The following is a 16915-nucleotide window of genomic DNA, read 5'->3' on the forward strand; positions in this document are numbered from 1 at the left end:
ATTGATGTGACAAATTTTAACTAGTCCAATTATTTAATGTCACGAATTTGAAAGAATTAAGATTTTGTCTTAGTATTACCATTTAGATCTTTACAATAAAATAGCCACATTTTTGTTTATGCTACGAATTTTAAAGATTAAAATCCTAGTTTACTATTTAAAGGTCTAAACGGATAAATATTGATATAGATAGTAAGTCTACAATATTATTATCTTGTGAACGTCGTGGTGCTGTCTATTTTTGTATATCTATCTCTATTTTGTTTTTATTTGAGTTTTTAAATTTGATTAATACAAAAACTTTAAAAGATCTTTTTGATCTAAATTAAAAGAATAAATTTTAAATTAAAAAAAAAAAATTTCTTATCAATCACTATTTCACTCTTCATATTTTATGAAAAACACTTTTATATCTTGTGAAAAATAAATTTGTAATTACAAAATGTGAAAATAAATAATAATTAATGAAAAAAATTTATTAATTAAAAATAATATTATTTAGCAGACAAGATATTAAACGACTAATAATTTAAGAAGATAAAGTACATTTCTAGAAGAGAGGTGAAAAAAAAAAAGAAGAAGAAGATAAAGCAATAAATGAATAAGAAATAATGAAAAGGCTCTCACTAAACTTCTTTTTCCTCCTCTTTGCTCAGTCTTGATTAACTAACAGAAGTGGTCTTCCAACAATCTCACTTCTCTCCTTTTCATTCTCAGTTTGACCCATCATTCCTGAATCCTCTCTCTCTCTCTCTCTGCATCTTCTTCTTCTTCTTTTTCTTTTACAACTGTTTATGAGATATAATGTCTCCCTCTGCCTTACTTTGAGTTTGTTCGTCTGAACGACAATGGCGAAAGTGCCGCTGCAACTTTCTCCTCTCCTCCTGCTTTTTCTTCTTCTGTAGCTGTGTCGTTTTGTTGAAGTTGCTCTCTGTCAATGTCCGAACTCGCGTTCTTCTTTTCTTTGACTTCTGCACGCACATTGTGACCTCGCCGATCCGTCTTGTCTTCCACGATCAGGTTCTTCTTCTCATATTTCATTTATATCGTTTTCTTTTTCTATATTTAAAATTTTCTTCATTCTTTTTTTTTTTCTTCTCATTTTTCTTTCCCTGTTTCTATGTATGTCTCTCTTGCTTTTCTGATGTAGAACAGTGTTTGGTTGCTGAGAAAGTTTAAGAAGGGAAAATAGACCAAGTTAAATATATATTTTTAAGACCAATACAGACTATATGGCTTGCAAGGTTGGGTTTCTACTTAAAATTCATGTTTTACCACCTTTTGTTTTGTTTTTAAAATTTTTGATCTCTTAGAAATTAACAAACGAAGAAAATGTACATTCTATCTTGATAAGTACCCTCTATTCCTCAAAATATTTACGCCAATGTAGTATCATATTGGGCTTTACAATCCAAATCTTTTGCCCTTCTGATCACAAAATCTGGGCAATACTCTTTTCTTTTTTTTCTTTGTTTTTAATATTAAGTTGGGCTTTCTAGGGTCCCTTTAGTTTCGTTATTAATATGAAGTGAGAAGCATCTATTTTATTAGTTATTACAATATGTCGTTGTTTGTTTCCCAATGAAAAAAAAAAATTACTTTTCTAGTACACGCGATTCTGGAGTAACTTCACAGATAGTGTAACTTACCTTTGTTGTTACTTTTCTATAATCACTTTCATACTTCAGTACGTTCTAGAACTTAAACTTTTGAAGCATGATTCATTGTTTCATGAATATCCATGGTAATTGAACTAGTTTTGGTATATACTCAGAACAGGTGAATTAATAGCCTAATTTAATCAAATGGAGCAATACGAAGTTCTGGAGCAAATTGGTAAAGGAGCTTTTGGTTCTGCACTTCTTGTGAGGCATAAGCATGAAAAGAAGAAGTGAGAATTCCTTTTCTTTTTTTTTGAATTCCTTTTCTTTTTTTTTTAAAGAAAACAAATCTGTGTCTGCTTGCTATTTAAAACTGTGACTGAGAATATATAATGTACTAAGTGATTTTGCTTTGCCTACTATTTGTTTTAAAGGTATGTGTTGAAAAAGATTCGTCTTGCCCGACAGACTGATAGGTCTCGTAGATCTGCACACCAAGAGGTCGGTGCTCTTTTATTTTGGGATGCCTTGATAAATTATCTGAATTTCGTTTTGGCATAATCAGTTTTCCTTTTATATAATCTTTATCAATATATTTCATGCCACATCAATCCTGGTTACTTCTGTTTGTGGTTCTTGAGGATTACAATTGTGGACTTTATCAAAGGAAAAAATTAAGGGGAAATTAAAGAAACTTAGAAATTCTGGATATTTGCTTCTTATAGATTGTAAGGAATGGTGTTTATCCTGATATCAAGACTGCAAAATATATTAAAACAGCTGTTGTGCATGTGGAAGTAGCTGAAATTAAGATATTTCAATCCTTGAAATGGATGTTACATGGCTGCATGACATTTTAGGAACTGAATGCTGGGCTGGATTGTGGTAGAACTCATATTAACTTGCTGGTTGCTGGGCTACTATTGAACCTCTGATGTTGAATTATTCTAAATGCATATTTTGAGTTATATGGAGATTGACCACTTTCCTGGTTTGTGCAGATGGAGCTTATTTCTAAACTACGAAATCCGTTTATTGTGGAGTACAAGGATTCCTGGGTAGAGAAGGTGTGTTATGCTTGCCATTATCTATCATGTGTCTTTGCACATGATGTGGTGGTATCCTTTTCCGATGATTTCTACTTCATTGGTTGGATGATGAATAAGCACTTGTTTTTAATCTGGCAAATTTTTCTTTTTTGCCTGGTGTGAAAATGTGTTAAGAGGCTCTCTGGTTAAAGTTTATTACAAGAAGTTTCATTTAAAATCTTTATTTATAGTTGCATACATGCACGCTGCACAGGAATATGTAAATCTATTAAATAAAGAAAACTGTATTTGACTAAGTTAGGCAATTATATACGTAGACTTGAAAAATAAATTTAACGCTTAAAAAATTCCCAATTTTATCATCTTGATATCCAAAATTTAGTTGAGCACCTTGATCTTCTTTCTCCTTACTCTCATTTGTTTCTATTTTAGTTATGAGAAACTTTACAAATTTCGCTTGTGTGGAGAGAGGGACCAAAAGTTGTTTATATTGCATGCCAGAGTAACCCTGACCATCAAGAGTCATAATTTATAGGCTCTTTAACCTCCTCTGAAATTTAATAACCTTTATGATCCATAGGTTACTAAACCAAAAAGACCTGTTAATAAAACAAAAAGACATGATAGTAGAACCTTTTTTTTTTTTGTATATATAAGTTAATAGTCTTATTTAAGAAAAGCTATAAGGGTGCTATTCATGCATACAAGGAGAATATATGAGAGGCACCTAAGCAAGAAAGGAAACTGCAAGAAAATCCTGAAAACTAGAAGGAGAAGAAGCATGGCATTCATCTAAAGAGAGAGTATTAAGGAAAAAAAAAAGCACTAAGATTTTTTATAGTCCTCTAGCAATTCTTGGGAGGATAATTTCTCTCTCTAAATGCAGAAAAATGATTTGTACAGTCTTAGAATGTGCAAGTCCCGTGCAGTCCATTTGAAAAGAAGTGGGACAAGCCTAGGACCCACAAGAAAAAAAAAATCCATTTTTCATGGTAAACCTTACTTTTTTTTTTGCAAAGGGACTGCATTGGACTTGCACACCCTAGGATTGAATCTAGCATTACTCCTAAATGCATCACATCAAACATCACATAATCATCTCCCACTAAGTTGCACTATACAAATTATTGGTCAGGCCTTTCTAGCATGCCAACAGACAACCTACCTGTTGAGGCGTTACCCACTGTAGCCCAAACCTACTTAAACACAGTTCCATAAAGGACAAGGAACCTCGCAATGAAGTAAAAGATGATCAACTATTTATCCACCTTTTTTGCACGTAAAACATTAGTCAATCACTAAAATATGCCCCTTCCTTAGATTATCCAAAGTGAGAATCTTCCCTAATGCACCGTCAAAACAACCAACTAAAAATCTCTTTGGAACTTCTCCAACCTATTAGCATTCCAGCAGGGATAGGGAACGAAGATATATAGTAAGTTGGTAAGCTTGACAAAGTACTCTGTAAAATGCCATCCAACCTCCCTCAGACGAGTAAAGTTTTTTTTATTGGCACCAGGTATCCGGGAAAAAGTCCCTACTAATCCCGGGGTTGCACAGGCTCTTGGGAAGGAGTTTCTTGCAAGCGCACCTCAAGTAATTTAAGAGCCAGTCTGATGGGCCCAAGAGTATAAATGCGGAGTATTGAATCTAGGGTGTATGGAAATAACAATATTGCCACTTTCAGAAATTTAAATCCTGAAAATGAGATGTTTTTTTTTTAACTTAGATAAACTTCTTAACTTTCTTTGTTTAATGACTGGTAACTGAAAATAACATGTTCAACCCTATTGATATATATATATATATAATATATATATATGTTAGGTTTTTCTTGTTTGTCCGTTTCAACTGTCACTAGAGCCAGGCAATGGAAAATGGAGTTGAATTGAGTTGGTGATGTGAATTATTTCATGAGTTTTATTCAAAATCAGTAGCCATCTAAGAATTGCAATTTGACCTGCCCCAAAATCAGGAAAATGTTTCTATTATTTTGTATTCCCTTTTCTTCTGCTTTGATGGGTAGTGTCAAGTCAGCAATGAACACATTTAAACCAACAAAGAATTCTTTACTTGTGCGTTTTTTCCTCCATGGCATCCTCATTACCTCATTCCAAATCATTATTTTGTTTGTTTATAACTTTGTCTCTGTTATCCCAATTTATTTTTTATTTTTGATAAGAAAACGATTATATTGGTATGAGTAGGCATAGCCCAAGTACAAAAGAGCTGTTATCCCAATTTATTCTGTTTTGCTTATCAAATACGGCAACCTAACTACTTTGTATAGCCTAGCACTGCATCATATTGATGCCTCTCCTTCTCTTCTCAGGGCTGCTATGTGTGCATTATTATTGGTTATTGTGCTGGAGGTGACATGTGAGTGTTCTTTCTTGTTAAATCAAACCTTGAGAAACCAAGTATTTTGCTTGCAAAGACTCAGACCATCAATGCTACTTTGTGTGACACAGGGCACAAGCTATAAAAAAAGTCAACGGCATTCTTTTCCCTGAAGAGGTTTTTATTGATTTTGTTCTTTTTTTCCACCTTTGATTTTATTTTTACATTCATTGCATATTTTTCAACTCTCATGTGCTTAGTATTTTATTGTTCTGAGATTCTTTGATTACTAAAATATCTACATGTATCAGAGGCTTTGTAAGTGGCTAGTTCAACTTCTGATGGCACTCGACTACTTGCACATGAATCATATTCTTCATCGTGATGTGAAGGTCAGTAGTCTTTCTGTCTCCATCCATGTTCTCTGAGTCTGTACTGTACTGATAGTCTTCTATGATTCCATCAGTGTTCGAATATATTCTTGACAAAAGATCAAGACATACGTCTCGGTAAGTATCTTATGATTGCTATATTTTCTCCTGGAGGATATATTTTGTTGCTAACAAGAGATCAATGATGGAGCAGGAGATTTTGGACTTGCCAAAATGTTGACCTCCGATGATCTTGCTTCCTCTGTAAGTAATGTGATCCATACATTGACAAGCTTATGAACGATTTGTTATAAGAATAATTCTACTTGTCATCCCCTACACCACACACCAATATGTGATTTGTCATTTTTGCCATTCTTTTTAAACACACATATTGTTGTGTAAATATGTATGTTTAAATAGAAGGAAAAAAATGAAAAATCACATGTTGATGTGTGGTGTTGGGATGATAAGTAGCATTTCTCTTGTTAGAATAATTGTCAGTGGTGAGTATTGCCTTGTAACACTCAGGTTGTGGGAACTCCAAGCTATATGTGTCCAGAACTTCTTGCTGATATACCTTATGGTTCAAAGTCGGATATTTGGTCTTTGGGTAAGCATTGTGTGTAAGCTATTTGGCCTGGATTAATTTTGTTGTTCTTGAGTTACTTATCAAAGAAAAAAAAAAGAATTGTTAATTCTTTAGCTGAATGTTGTTGTGTATCTTGAAATTCTGTCATCCAGGATGCTGCATATATGAGATGACAGCTCACAAGCCTGCATTTAAAGCATTTGTAAGAATTTGGACCTTTTCTTTCCATTTGAAGACATTCAGAGTTAGATTGTTGATTCACTTTTTGCTTCCCTTTGTGAGATTCATGGAATAACCTGAGGGAATCTGTAGACATCACATGTTTTATATTTGCTAATGGCTCATGCGCATAAATAGACCTCTCTGATACTTAGAAATTTCTTGGATCATAATAATTTTATTTTAGTTAGACTACTAACAACAGCCATATTAAGATAATGAGTATGATTATTCAAATGCATGCATATGCATACATGCTTACCCTCTCTAGATAATTTAAATTTATTTCATACTTCAAGAAAATCATCTAAAACAAAACTTTTATTAGTTGTGCAGTTCTATCTATGTTTAGCATTTCTAGAATTTAGAATATCCACTTGTTATGAACTTAGTTTGAGATTTTTAAGAAGTTTCAAATATTTGAAGTTCTTTTTTGCATTGCATTGTCATAATCTCTCCTCTGGGTCCTGAGTGTGTTTGTGTTTACATTGCTTGGATTTGGAATCCCAAGTATGTTAAAAATCAGTAAATGCAACAAATCTGGGTGTATGATTGTGTAGTCCCTTTGATATAACTTGTTTTTATCTTGTAACTTGTTCTTCATGATTAATGTTGGAAGGCTTCGCTGCAACTTCTATGCTTTTAAGCTTTGTCCTGTCCATTTAGTGATTGCATTGGATTAATTTTCAGTTTACACTCTTATTCTTGTGCCAGGACATTCAAGCACTGATCAACAAAATTAATAAGTCTATAGTGGCTCCTCTTCCAACGAAGTATTCTGGTGCATTGTAAGTTTTTAACTGTATTGGTGGTTAAAGTAAATGTATTACTTTACAAGCCTAGTTCCTAAAACCATCCAAGATGGACATTTGGCAGTTAGGTAGGTTAAGTGGAAGTAGCATAATGCTGGATGGATAGTTGGATAGCTGGATTTTGAAAGTTCAAATGAATTCTATTTGTATATGTATCTTAGCTTCTAGTTAGTTCGCTTTGTTGATCTAATCACTTGTTTCTGTTTTCAGTCGAGGTCTTGTCAAAAGCATGCTGCGGAAAAACCCAGAGTTTAGGCCAAGTGTATGTATAGTTCTTCACTAATCTGAATTTTAGATAAAATGTGAACTGCATCTATAAAAGTACTTGATACTGGACACATTATAGATAAACCCACCCATGGGTAGCTCAAGTGGTAATGGCGAACTGGTGTGCATGAGCCCCATGTCACAGCTTCGATTTCCCCCAGGATCAAACTGCAATTTAAGTGGGAGGCCATGGCGGTGGGTTGTTGTGCTAGTCTTCCCGGGCTTTTAGGTTCCATGGGTGAGTCCTAAGGGCTCTGCCGTGGGGCGGTTCCCCTGTCATTTAAAAAAAAAAAAACAAACATTATAGATAATCTACAAAGTTCATCACAAAGCATTTGGTCATCCTGCCCTAATTTTCCAAATCATTGATCCTAAGTTTAACATGTTATGTTCAAATTGCCATGCATTGGTGGAGGGTGTGCTACTTTATTTACCTTTATGGTAAGCTGATCATACAACATTTAGGTTTTTGGGGACAATTCACGTAATATTTTGTCAACTACTCTGACTTATACTGCCATTGCACCCCATGACCCCCCATGTTTCCTTGATGGTATGTCATGATGTTACCTGTTAATAACAGTAGTGGTTCTGCCAAATCATGAAACACATCATTTTGTACCTTAAAGATTAGATGGTATCTACAAGATGCAATATATATATATGGATTATTAGGTTTTTGACCCTCCAACTAACACACTGTTTTCAATGTGTACTATTCCCTAAGATCCAGTTATCAAGATTGTGCCACATCACCTAGTTTCACCTATTTTCATACATTTTAACATTCAAAATTGGATGAGGGTGCTATTTGAGATTCGGTGATAGTTTGGAAGTGCAATGTGTTAGTTTTCATAGTATATGATGCACATTGTAAAACACATGTTAGTTAGAGCTGGAAAGCATATTTTCCCCTTTTTTCTTGCTCCCATGGGTGAAAGTTACTTTATATATTTGCTTTATGAGTCAGGTTCATACTTTCAGAATGCTAAAATGTGTTATTTGGATAGCATTTTGAAACTATCTTAAAAGCAAAGGGTAAAAAATGCAGGTAAAAAATGCAGGTAGTTGTTTTCCATAATGCACTTTTTTTGTCTTAAAAGTTTTATCTTGGAAGCAAAGAACATTATAGGGATAAGTTAAGCACTCTTGCTTGAAGTCTAAATTTCAGTTTACCTCTTTGAGGTATTAATTACTACAAAAAGAACGATGAAGTTTGAAGTTGTGGCATTTCACCTCCTGCTAAGCCACCATCAAGAGAATCACATGCTCTGGCTCAGTAATTTCCCATGACAATTGTCCGTGTATTAGGACTTTCAACCCCTTTCTATTTTCATATCTGCCTAAAAGTCTTTCAGAATACAAGAAGAATGAGTTTTCCATGCAAGGGGAAAGCATTACAAAGAAGTTGCTTAAAGAATAACGCGAGACACTTGATTCTTTCCTTGATGGCAGGTGGACAGAAGTGGGGCATATACTGCTATTTTTCTCAAGGGAAAAAATTTACTGTGTTAAATTTGGAGGTTTTTTTGTTCGAAAAATAAAGTACAGGGTGATAAGTAATAATGGTTGAAAATTTATGGTTTTCTGTATGTCTTTGCATAGAAGAAAGCTATATTCTTGAAAGCAAAACTTTTCCTGTTCTCATGAAACCCTTTTCTATTATCTGTAGAGTACTGCCCTGGTCATTGGACTTGTTATCTCCTTACTATACATACCTTGCTGTTGACAACCATCTACTGTAAAATTGTACCACTGTTAAAGCAACACTGGCACAACTCCAACCAATTCCTTCAGTCTCATAGTCACCACTCTATCTAATGTGGAGCCAGAACCTGATCACCCATTTTCTCATGATCACTTTTATTATTGTCACCGTCCCCTCATTTCATCAAATGTGGCTTGCTTCCTTGACAAAATCCCATTGCTTGGCCATTTGCTAAAATTGGTTTTCTATTCCTGCTTTGAAGCTAGAAAATAAAATTAAGTTTTTAAAAAGAGACAGAAAAGTTATTTTTCCTGCCTGATAAGTATTTCATAAAAGGAAATCCAAATAATGCCTTAAACTCTGCCATGGAAGTAGATTTAGGAAAGGCATATAAATGGACCCATGAAATCTGCCACATTGACATGACGTGACTACCAGTTTTGAGATATTTTGGGTATACAGTTGCTTGAATCTTTGTATTCAAAGTGTGTTAATGGCATTGAAGATTTTCCTCTCATTTGGAGTCAACCTACCATGGCAGGCTGCAGAGCTGCTTGGGCACCCACACCTTCAGCCTTATGTTCTTAAGGTTCATCTCAAGATCAATAGCCCAAGACGTGGTAGTTTACCAGTCCCCTGGCCTGAACCAACTTATATGAAGAAAACCAGATTTTCAGAGACAAAGGATGTTCCTCTTGTTACGTACAGGGAGAAGCGCCATTCATTCAGCAATGATAGGACTTTGAATCCAAGTATTTCTGGGGCTGAACAAGATTCCCTATGTTCTACACTAGATATTCATGATAACCCGAGTTTCTTAAATCGAAGGTTACAAGAGCTGTCTGTTGGAAGCATCCATGAACAGACTGCCATTTCTAAGACTGTTCTTGCCAAAGCTTCAGATATTACCAAGTCTTCGAGACATATTCCAGCAAAAGCTTCTGGTCCTCCTAAAAGATGTGAATCAGTAAGTCTTCGAGACAAGTCTTTGAGCTCTCTCTCTCTCTCTCTCTCTCTCTCTACATACACACGCATGTGACAACCTTTGACATGCCAAGTTTATCCAACTAAGAAGCTCAAACTTCACTTCTTTGTGGTGACTTTTGTGCATTGAACAATTGTTGGAAGTTTTTGGACGGTAATTTTGCTTGTCTGAGTTCTTGAATTTCATTTTTTGCAGTTTCTTGTTTCACAGACTCCAAGAAAATCTGTCACTATGGCTCGAAGGACATCTTTGCCTTTGTCAACAAGAGCTGCAATTCAACAGTCCCCCTGCAAGCACAATATTGGTATCCTCAACCCTATAAAATCCCCCGATGTTTCTGTCAATTCTCCTCGAATTGACAGGATAGCTGATTTTCCAATAGCCTCTTATGATGACCCATTATTCTGCATTGGTAAAACTTCAACCTCGGTGCAAGGTTCCTCTGGCTCCCCACAGGACAATGATCGTTCCCTCACCAAAGATAAATGCACTGTCCAGACCAATAGAGTTTCTGCCAAACCTAGTTTGCCTGATGCATGGAAGGGACTTCGTCGCAGCATGTTTCAAGCAGATGGACGGGAAGAAAGTGATGAGTGCTCTGATCAAAATGCAGCTGCTGGGGCATCAAGCCGCACTTCATCAGACTCTCGTCACCGCCGGTTTGACACATCATCATTCCAGCAAAGAGCTGAAGCTTTGGAAGGGTTGCTTGAATTTAGTGCAAGGTTGCTGCAACAGGAAAGATATGATGAGCTTGGGGTGTTGTTAAAGCCATTTGGTCCTGGGAAGGTCTCCCCCAGGGAAACTGCTATCTGGTTGACTAAGAGCATCAAGGAGAACCCTCTGAAGCAGGAAGATTAGCACCAATCAACTGCCACCACATGTACTATAAATTTAGCTGTAACAATCTTATAGGGCCCGCTCTATTTGTTTTTGACATGTCGAGGTACTAGGAGCTTAGGCAGATATGCTGACATAGCAGTTTTTTGTTAGATTTACGCGACTCTTCTATGTTCTCCATGCTTCTGTTTCATGATTTTCATTAAGATGGGTAATTAGGTACGATATCATGGTAAGTATTTAGCTTGACAAAATAGAATTGTTGTGATATGTACAACTGTTTCCGATTAGTGCAAGGATCCTCTGTAGTTGAGCTCAAGTGAAGAGTATCCAGCAACTGGGCTAAGCTCTAATTCACATCCTTTGGGTGCCTTTATTTTTTTGTAATCAAATTGCATTTTTATTACCTATTTTTCTCACTCGGAGGTTGCATTTATGTAGGAGTTCGGCTTACATGTGTAGCACACTACATGTAAGATGTTCGCTGTGTTAGAAAAAGAGTTTGTAAATAGATTTTTTCTCTTTACACGAATTATTACCTATGTTGGAAGTATGATAGAAGAAGAGAAGACAATGATAGGATGTTAATGACGACTAGTTGGAAGTAATATGTAACTGAACATATATCCTCATACAAAATTAGTCTCTTATAATTCGTATGGTTTCGAGCTTCCACATGTTTGCTGTGTTAGAAAAAGAGTTTGTAAATAGATTTTTTCTCTTTACACGAATTATTACCTATGTTGGAAGTATGATAGAAGAAGAGAAGACAATGATAGGATGTTAATGACGACTAGTTGGAAGTAATATGTAACTGAACATATATCCTCATACAAAATTAGTCTCTTATAATTCGTATGGTTTCGACCTTTTGTATCTTTCTTAAGCACGTATGTCTGCAGCTTTTCAGTTCTTCATCATACTACAGAAACACCTTCAAGTGCAAGTGCGATGCACCAAGAGAGAAAAGAACTGTATGTAAATCCACACAAGGTTGAATTCCCACCCTCCCTTGTAGTTACAGTGCATTTATTCATCTTCTCTGGTTGAAGCTTACACTATCTTTTGTACCTTCTCTTCTTATAAGTTCCTCAATTGGTGATGAACAGTGATGATGACTTGCTAGTACATTGTCAAATGGGGCTGCACCATTCATTAATGAAAGGAATTAGACAGCAATGGTAAAAGAGTAATATTATATGCAGTCGTAAAGTGTGCAAATGTTGTGCAATCATTTTGAGAAAGAGTGAGATCCACTATTAAAAAATTAATTTTTTTTTTCATGCGCACTTTTTTCAGAGTGATTGCGCGGCATTTGTGAACTCACGACTGCAACTATTATTTCTCATAGTTAAAAGGGTGTAAGAGTGCAAGATAGAAAAACTATATTTGCAAGTTGGGGTTTAGGACACATTTTGAATTTTTTTTCAAATTAAATCATGTGAAGGGTGTGCCCTTTATACCAGTTTAATAAATCTGTCTCCATTGATTTCTTACCTCGTATACATCAAGAGATGTGTGGTGGTTGGAATGACTACTTGTTGGTGTAACTGAATCAAACTTGTTGGAGGATCTTGTTGATCGATACAGCTTGACAAACCAGGGATCATGGTTTGCATGGCCAACACGTTTGGAGTGTGAAGATGAACGTCCTCGCATTTGATTATCCAGTGGGACGCTTGTTCCATCTGTTGATTCCCTTCGCCTATTTTTCTGCCTAATGCTACCGTTGGGACGTTGCTTTGGTTCACTCTGTGACCTGACTTTAGCTCTAGAGGATTCTGTCTTGGCCATATAATTTGGTATGAATGGATCATGGCCATGAGATATGTGGTTTGCACAATCAAGTTGCCGAGAAGGGGAAGGGGCTCTTCTTGTGTTTAATTCAGATGTGGGTATATAATGTTGGGGGCTGTTATTTGCAGTAAATGAGTATTCCTCATATGGATTTTCTCGCCTTCTGCTCGAAAGATCTTCCGAATAATATGATGGAAAATCATCCTCAGTCTTTTCGATTTGTAAATGATTCAGATAGCCACTTTTGCACTTTGAGACTCCCTGGGAATCTTGGAGAGTCATATCCATTTTCTCCTGCATAAAGAAGGCCAAGCTGTAAGTAAGCAACTGAAAAAATTCAGATCATGGCATTTACGTATGTCGCAGCAGGTAATGGACCTTTCTAGGACCTTGACACTTGTTTGGTTTGTTAGAAATGACAGAAGACGAAAAGAAAATGAAATAAATGAAACTCTGATATACATAATACAGATGTAGATAAATAAAATATTGTGAGTAGGATAAAATGCAAACAAAATGAGGTTTACTCTGCGCATTCTTCTGAGCTCATTTTCCAGAGTAAAATTCCTATGAATCGATTGTTGCTTTTTGACATGAAGATGTGCTTCCTCGGCCATCTGGATTCTCTGAACCCTTGCTCTAACTTGAATAGATATCAATGCATGCATGCGCCGTAGAGTAGCATTTGTTTGTTTCCTTACCTGATGACCCCTTACAAGTGCTTGTAACTTGACTAGTCCCCTTAAAGCAGACAACGCTTTCCTTGCCTGACACAACAACATAGGCAGATCAGATCATTGAAATAACTTAGTAATGAAAGTTTGTTGGAATTAACATGTGAATGTTCAGATGAAAGTTGATACCAAATAAGAACGGAAGACAGCTTGAATCTTTGTGGCAGCTGCATATTCAACACCTGCAATTAACACAGCATGATTCTGCAGAACTTCATTTTCTGCACTGGCCTGCACTGGAAGCTTGGTGGTGTCAAATGAATCAAATGATTTAGAATATTTAGGAGATGTCTTTTTGCCAGATGCTCTTCCAAAACTCCATCTTCGCCTTGTTTTAGGAGTCCCCGGCTGGCAATCTGTTTTGTTATGTACATTCTCAGCAGGAAAAGTTGCATCAATTTTCTTGTATTTCTGCTCCCTTTTCCCTATCAAAAAGTTTCTGATCCATTTGCTTGCCTTTCCCATCTTTTGTCACATCTTCTTAAGTCCCATGTTTCTAACAAAAGTTGTGAGTGAATTCCTTGTTTTTATATAATCAGTTAAGACCTGTTGACTTGAAAATCCATATTTAATATGGAAGCTAGCTTGTTTAACTTGAGTCTCTGTCGTGTATCTATGGTATTATGTCATTTGTTATTGACTTTGGCCTGCAATATCCATGGTTAAGCCATTTGCCACTTTGATGAACATTTATATCAAAGATTCTTTTTTCTGTGTTGAGCTTTGTCAACCGCTCATCTCCAAGAGGCAAGAGCCGTATAATCAAAGTGTAGCTCTTGGAGTAATCAGCTTAGTCCATCGATTTGTTTTGTCAAATCACCAATTATCTTAAGAATTCAACTAATAAAAAAAAAGTCTTCACCACGATACATATATAATTTTGAAGGAAAAACTTTATTTCAGTTGAGCCATGCAATCCATTCTAACATTAAACGATCATAATTTTGGTTATTTAAATTTAAAATAATATTCAAAGGTCATCATGTCGATCAATATTTCTTTTATATTTAATTTATATAAATTAGTAATCGAAAAAGATGGCATTTAAACAACTCATAATCAAACATTAAACATAATATATATATATAAATAATTTAAGAAAATTTCCACGCATCATGTAGATGGGCCGGCATGCAACTAGTATCATAAAAACTTAGTGAATATTAGGGTTGGGTGGCGGCCTCTGCAACCTGATTCATTTGCCCAATCTGCTCATCCTGCTAGGGAATCGGTGAGCAACTTGCCTGCCTTGGGTGCGGGTGGGTTTCTAACTTAAAAACACTATACATATTTTTCTGTCCTCTCATTTTCTCCTCCAAACCACCATCCTCTCCTATCTCCATTCCACAAATTTTCTCTCTCTCTCTCTTCTCTTATCCCAGCCAATCTTCTTCTGCTTCTTGTCTCGACGTCTTCTTCCCATGCTCCTCTTTTTTTTTTTCTTGTCTTTTTCTACTGCTCTCCTCCTCCTCCCCCTCTTCTTCCTCCTCCTTCCTTGTTAGTGCAAGACTTGTGATCGTGGTCGTAGGTCTCTCGAGCCAGAGACCCGCGACCATGGCCACTGATCACTCGACTTTTAGTCTCGGGTGTCTTTGCCTTTAGAGCTCAATTCTAGTGGTTTTCCTCGTATGCTTTTAGCTTTGTTGGTTGTGAGACGGTGGCTGACAATATGTTTTTGGTTTTGATATGGTGGCAGTAGGGGCGGGGATCGAAACGGTGGACTGAGCCACCTATCTGCCTGTCAAACGGGGCTAAGGAGTATATGGGGGAGGGGACGGGGTGTGGGGGGAAAATTGATTCCTCGCCCAAGCACTCCTAGTGAATACGAAAAACTGAATTGGATTATTAATTTTATATATTAACTTACATTAGTCATCTTCTCAAAGCCAAGCACTTCATTCTTGAAATTATTCATCACCGCAAGCTTGTTCAAGATTTATTACTTTTCTAGGCCTTTATGGCCGAAAAGGCCTCGTCCTCCATATGCAAGTGGCCCCGACTGGTTTTCGGGTAGGTTGATTAGCCTACGGGCTGTCCAGTCACCCGTGAGCCTCAATGGGTTATACGTCCACTAAGTCTAAAAATTTTATAAGCCTATATGTGCATTTTACATCTCATTATGGCTTCCAACCCCTCTCTGATATAATTTCTACCTCATTTTTACATCATAACTTAATCTAAAACCATTAAATTACAACTAGTTTGACTAATCTAAGAATAACAAATTTACATCACAAAATTGTTATGATAAAAAATACTTTAAAAAACCCAAATGTTGATAACTTGATATTTGTAAAGTCTAAGATGCCATAACCATAGAAAACCTGGAAAAGAAAAAAAAAACCTGATAAAAATGACAATACGATGTCTCAAAAATAAAGGAAATTCAATTAGAAAAAAGAAGATAAGTATTAACAAATCATATATGTATCAATCTGTGCACGAAGTAGATTGATATTGAGCCACTTTTCATGAATTTGAGTGTACATCAAAATTATTTTTTGATAAGAATTATTAAACAATTTATAACAAGAACTAAATTAAGAGCAATTACCACTTCCATCTTGATTGTCCTCCTGCTCGTAACTCTTTACAAAATCTATCACCTCCCAAATATCAATCGGTTTCTCTTTAATCCAATTTTGAGTGCAAATCAAAGCTTCTACTATGCTATGTGACAATGAACTCATGCATGGATCTAATATTCACATCAAGTGCTAAATGTGGACTCTAAGGCTATTGTAGAAATAGGGAGAACCGAAATACTACAGGCTATCTCTTCGATATGATAGGATATTTGACAGCATTATTTTCAACCAACTTAAAATATCAAAATCTTTCACATATGGGTGTAATCTGCCGACAAGTATCTTTCTAGGTATATTTCATTGTCTAAATTCTTCTTTTGTTTATGTATATTGCCAAACCGCATATACCACTTACGCTTTTTTATCTTCCTAACATTAGTAGGAGGGGAAGAGGTGGATGATGGGACCTCGATATTAACTCCCTTGAATAGACGAACTTATCATACAACCTATTGCGGGTATCCTTAACCCTTAACATAAGTTGATTCATTCATCCCTTCCTGCTAATCAACCCATATACAATTTCATCAATTTTGTAGCGTGAGTCAACAGTAATGGCAATATATAGCAAAATATTGATCTTACTCAAATCTCCCAATCTTTCACACATTTTGTCCAATTGCACATTTACTGACAAATTAACTGACAATATTCATTTCTTGTCCATTCATTTCGTATTCATCAAAGTGATGGACATATTACATGTTGTCATCTCCTATGGCATCAAAGGTCTTATATATTGTTCAGTCATTTTAAATATAAAAAAAAGTTGGGTTCTATCTTGTAGAAACATCAAAACATAATATTTTCTTATAATCACAACCCATAGTATAAATAAGAATCTTGAATTTCTCAAGCCTAGCTGGTGAAGTCCTCACAAACCTCACTGGATGTCTTACTTTTGCAATTGACTCATGAACACCTTTTAAAATGTCCATCACAATAAGATTAAGGACATGTGCACAACACCGCACATATAAAAACTCATCACCCAGATGGATAATATTGCTCT

The 16915-nt window shown here is 35.8% G+C and overlaps 2 protein-coding genes across 5 annotated transcripts; one reads left to right on the forward strand and one right to left on the reverse strand.

Moving 5' to 3' along the window:
- Positions 1-652: 652 nt before the first annotated feature.
- Positions 653-11192, forward strand: LOC108995248 (serine/threonine-protein kinase Nek2-like). Of its 4 annotated transcripts, XM_035695375.1 has the most exons (16): positions 653-1020; positions 1156-1244; positions 1780-1891; positions 2036-2102; positions 2603-2668; positions 4983-5029; positions 5122-5167; positions 5302-5382; positions 5457-5499; positions 5576-5625; positions 5893-5974; positions 6106-6155; positions 6887-6960; positions 7195-7246; positions 9501-9926; positions 10140-11192. In XM_035695375.1, exons 3-16 carry the CDS (start codon positions 1806-1808, stop codon positions 10803-10805), a joined length of 1836 nt encoding a protein of 611 aa, XP_035551268.1. In that variant the 5' UTR covers positions 653-1020; positions 1156-1244; positions 1780-1805; the 3' UTR covers positions 10806-11192. The 4 variants fall into 4 exon arrangements, with proteins under 4 accessions (XP_035551268.1, XP_018826316.2, XP_018826318.2 ...); XM_018970771.2 differs by lacking the exon at positions 1156-1244 and having other exon boundaries at positions 1775-1891; XM_018970773.2 differs by lacking the exon at positions 1156-1244 and having other exon boundaries at positions 1775-1891; positions 10155-11192.
- A 941-nt stretch (positions 11193-12133) lies between these two features.
- LOC108995249 (protein IQ-DOMAIN 14-like) lies at positions 12134-13856 on the reverse strand. The gene is made up of 3 exons (XM_035695376.1): positions 13445-13856; positions 13109-13348; positions 12134-12875 (listed from the first exon to the last, which is right to left on the reverse strand). Exons 1-3 carry the CDS (start codon positions 13778-13780, stop codon positions 12252-12254), a joined length of 1200 nt encoding a protein of 399 aa, XP_035551269.1. The 5' UTR covers positions 13781-13856; the 3' UTR covers positions 12134-12251.
- Positions 13857-16915: the final 3059 nt, after the last annotated feature.

Source organism: Juglans regia, chromosome 11, assembly GCF_001411555.2.
Source record: "Juglans regia cultivar Chandler chromosome 11, Walnut 2.0, whole genome shotgun sequence".
NCBI lineage: Eukaryota > Viridiplantae > Streptophyta > Magnoliopsida > Fagales > Juglandaceae > Juglans > Juglans regia.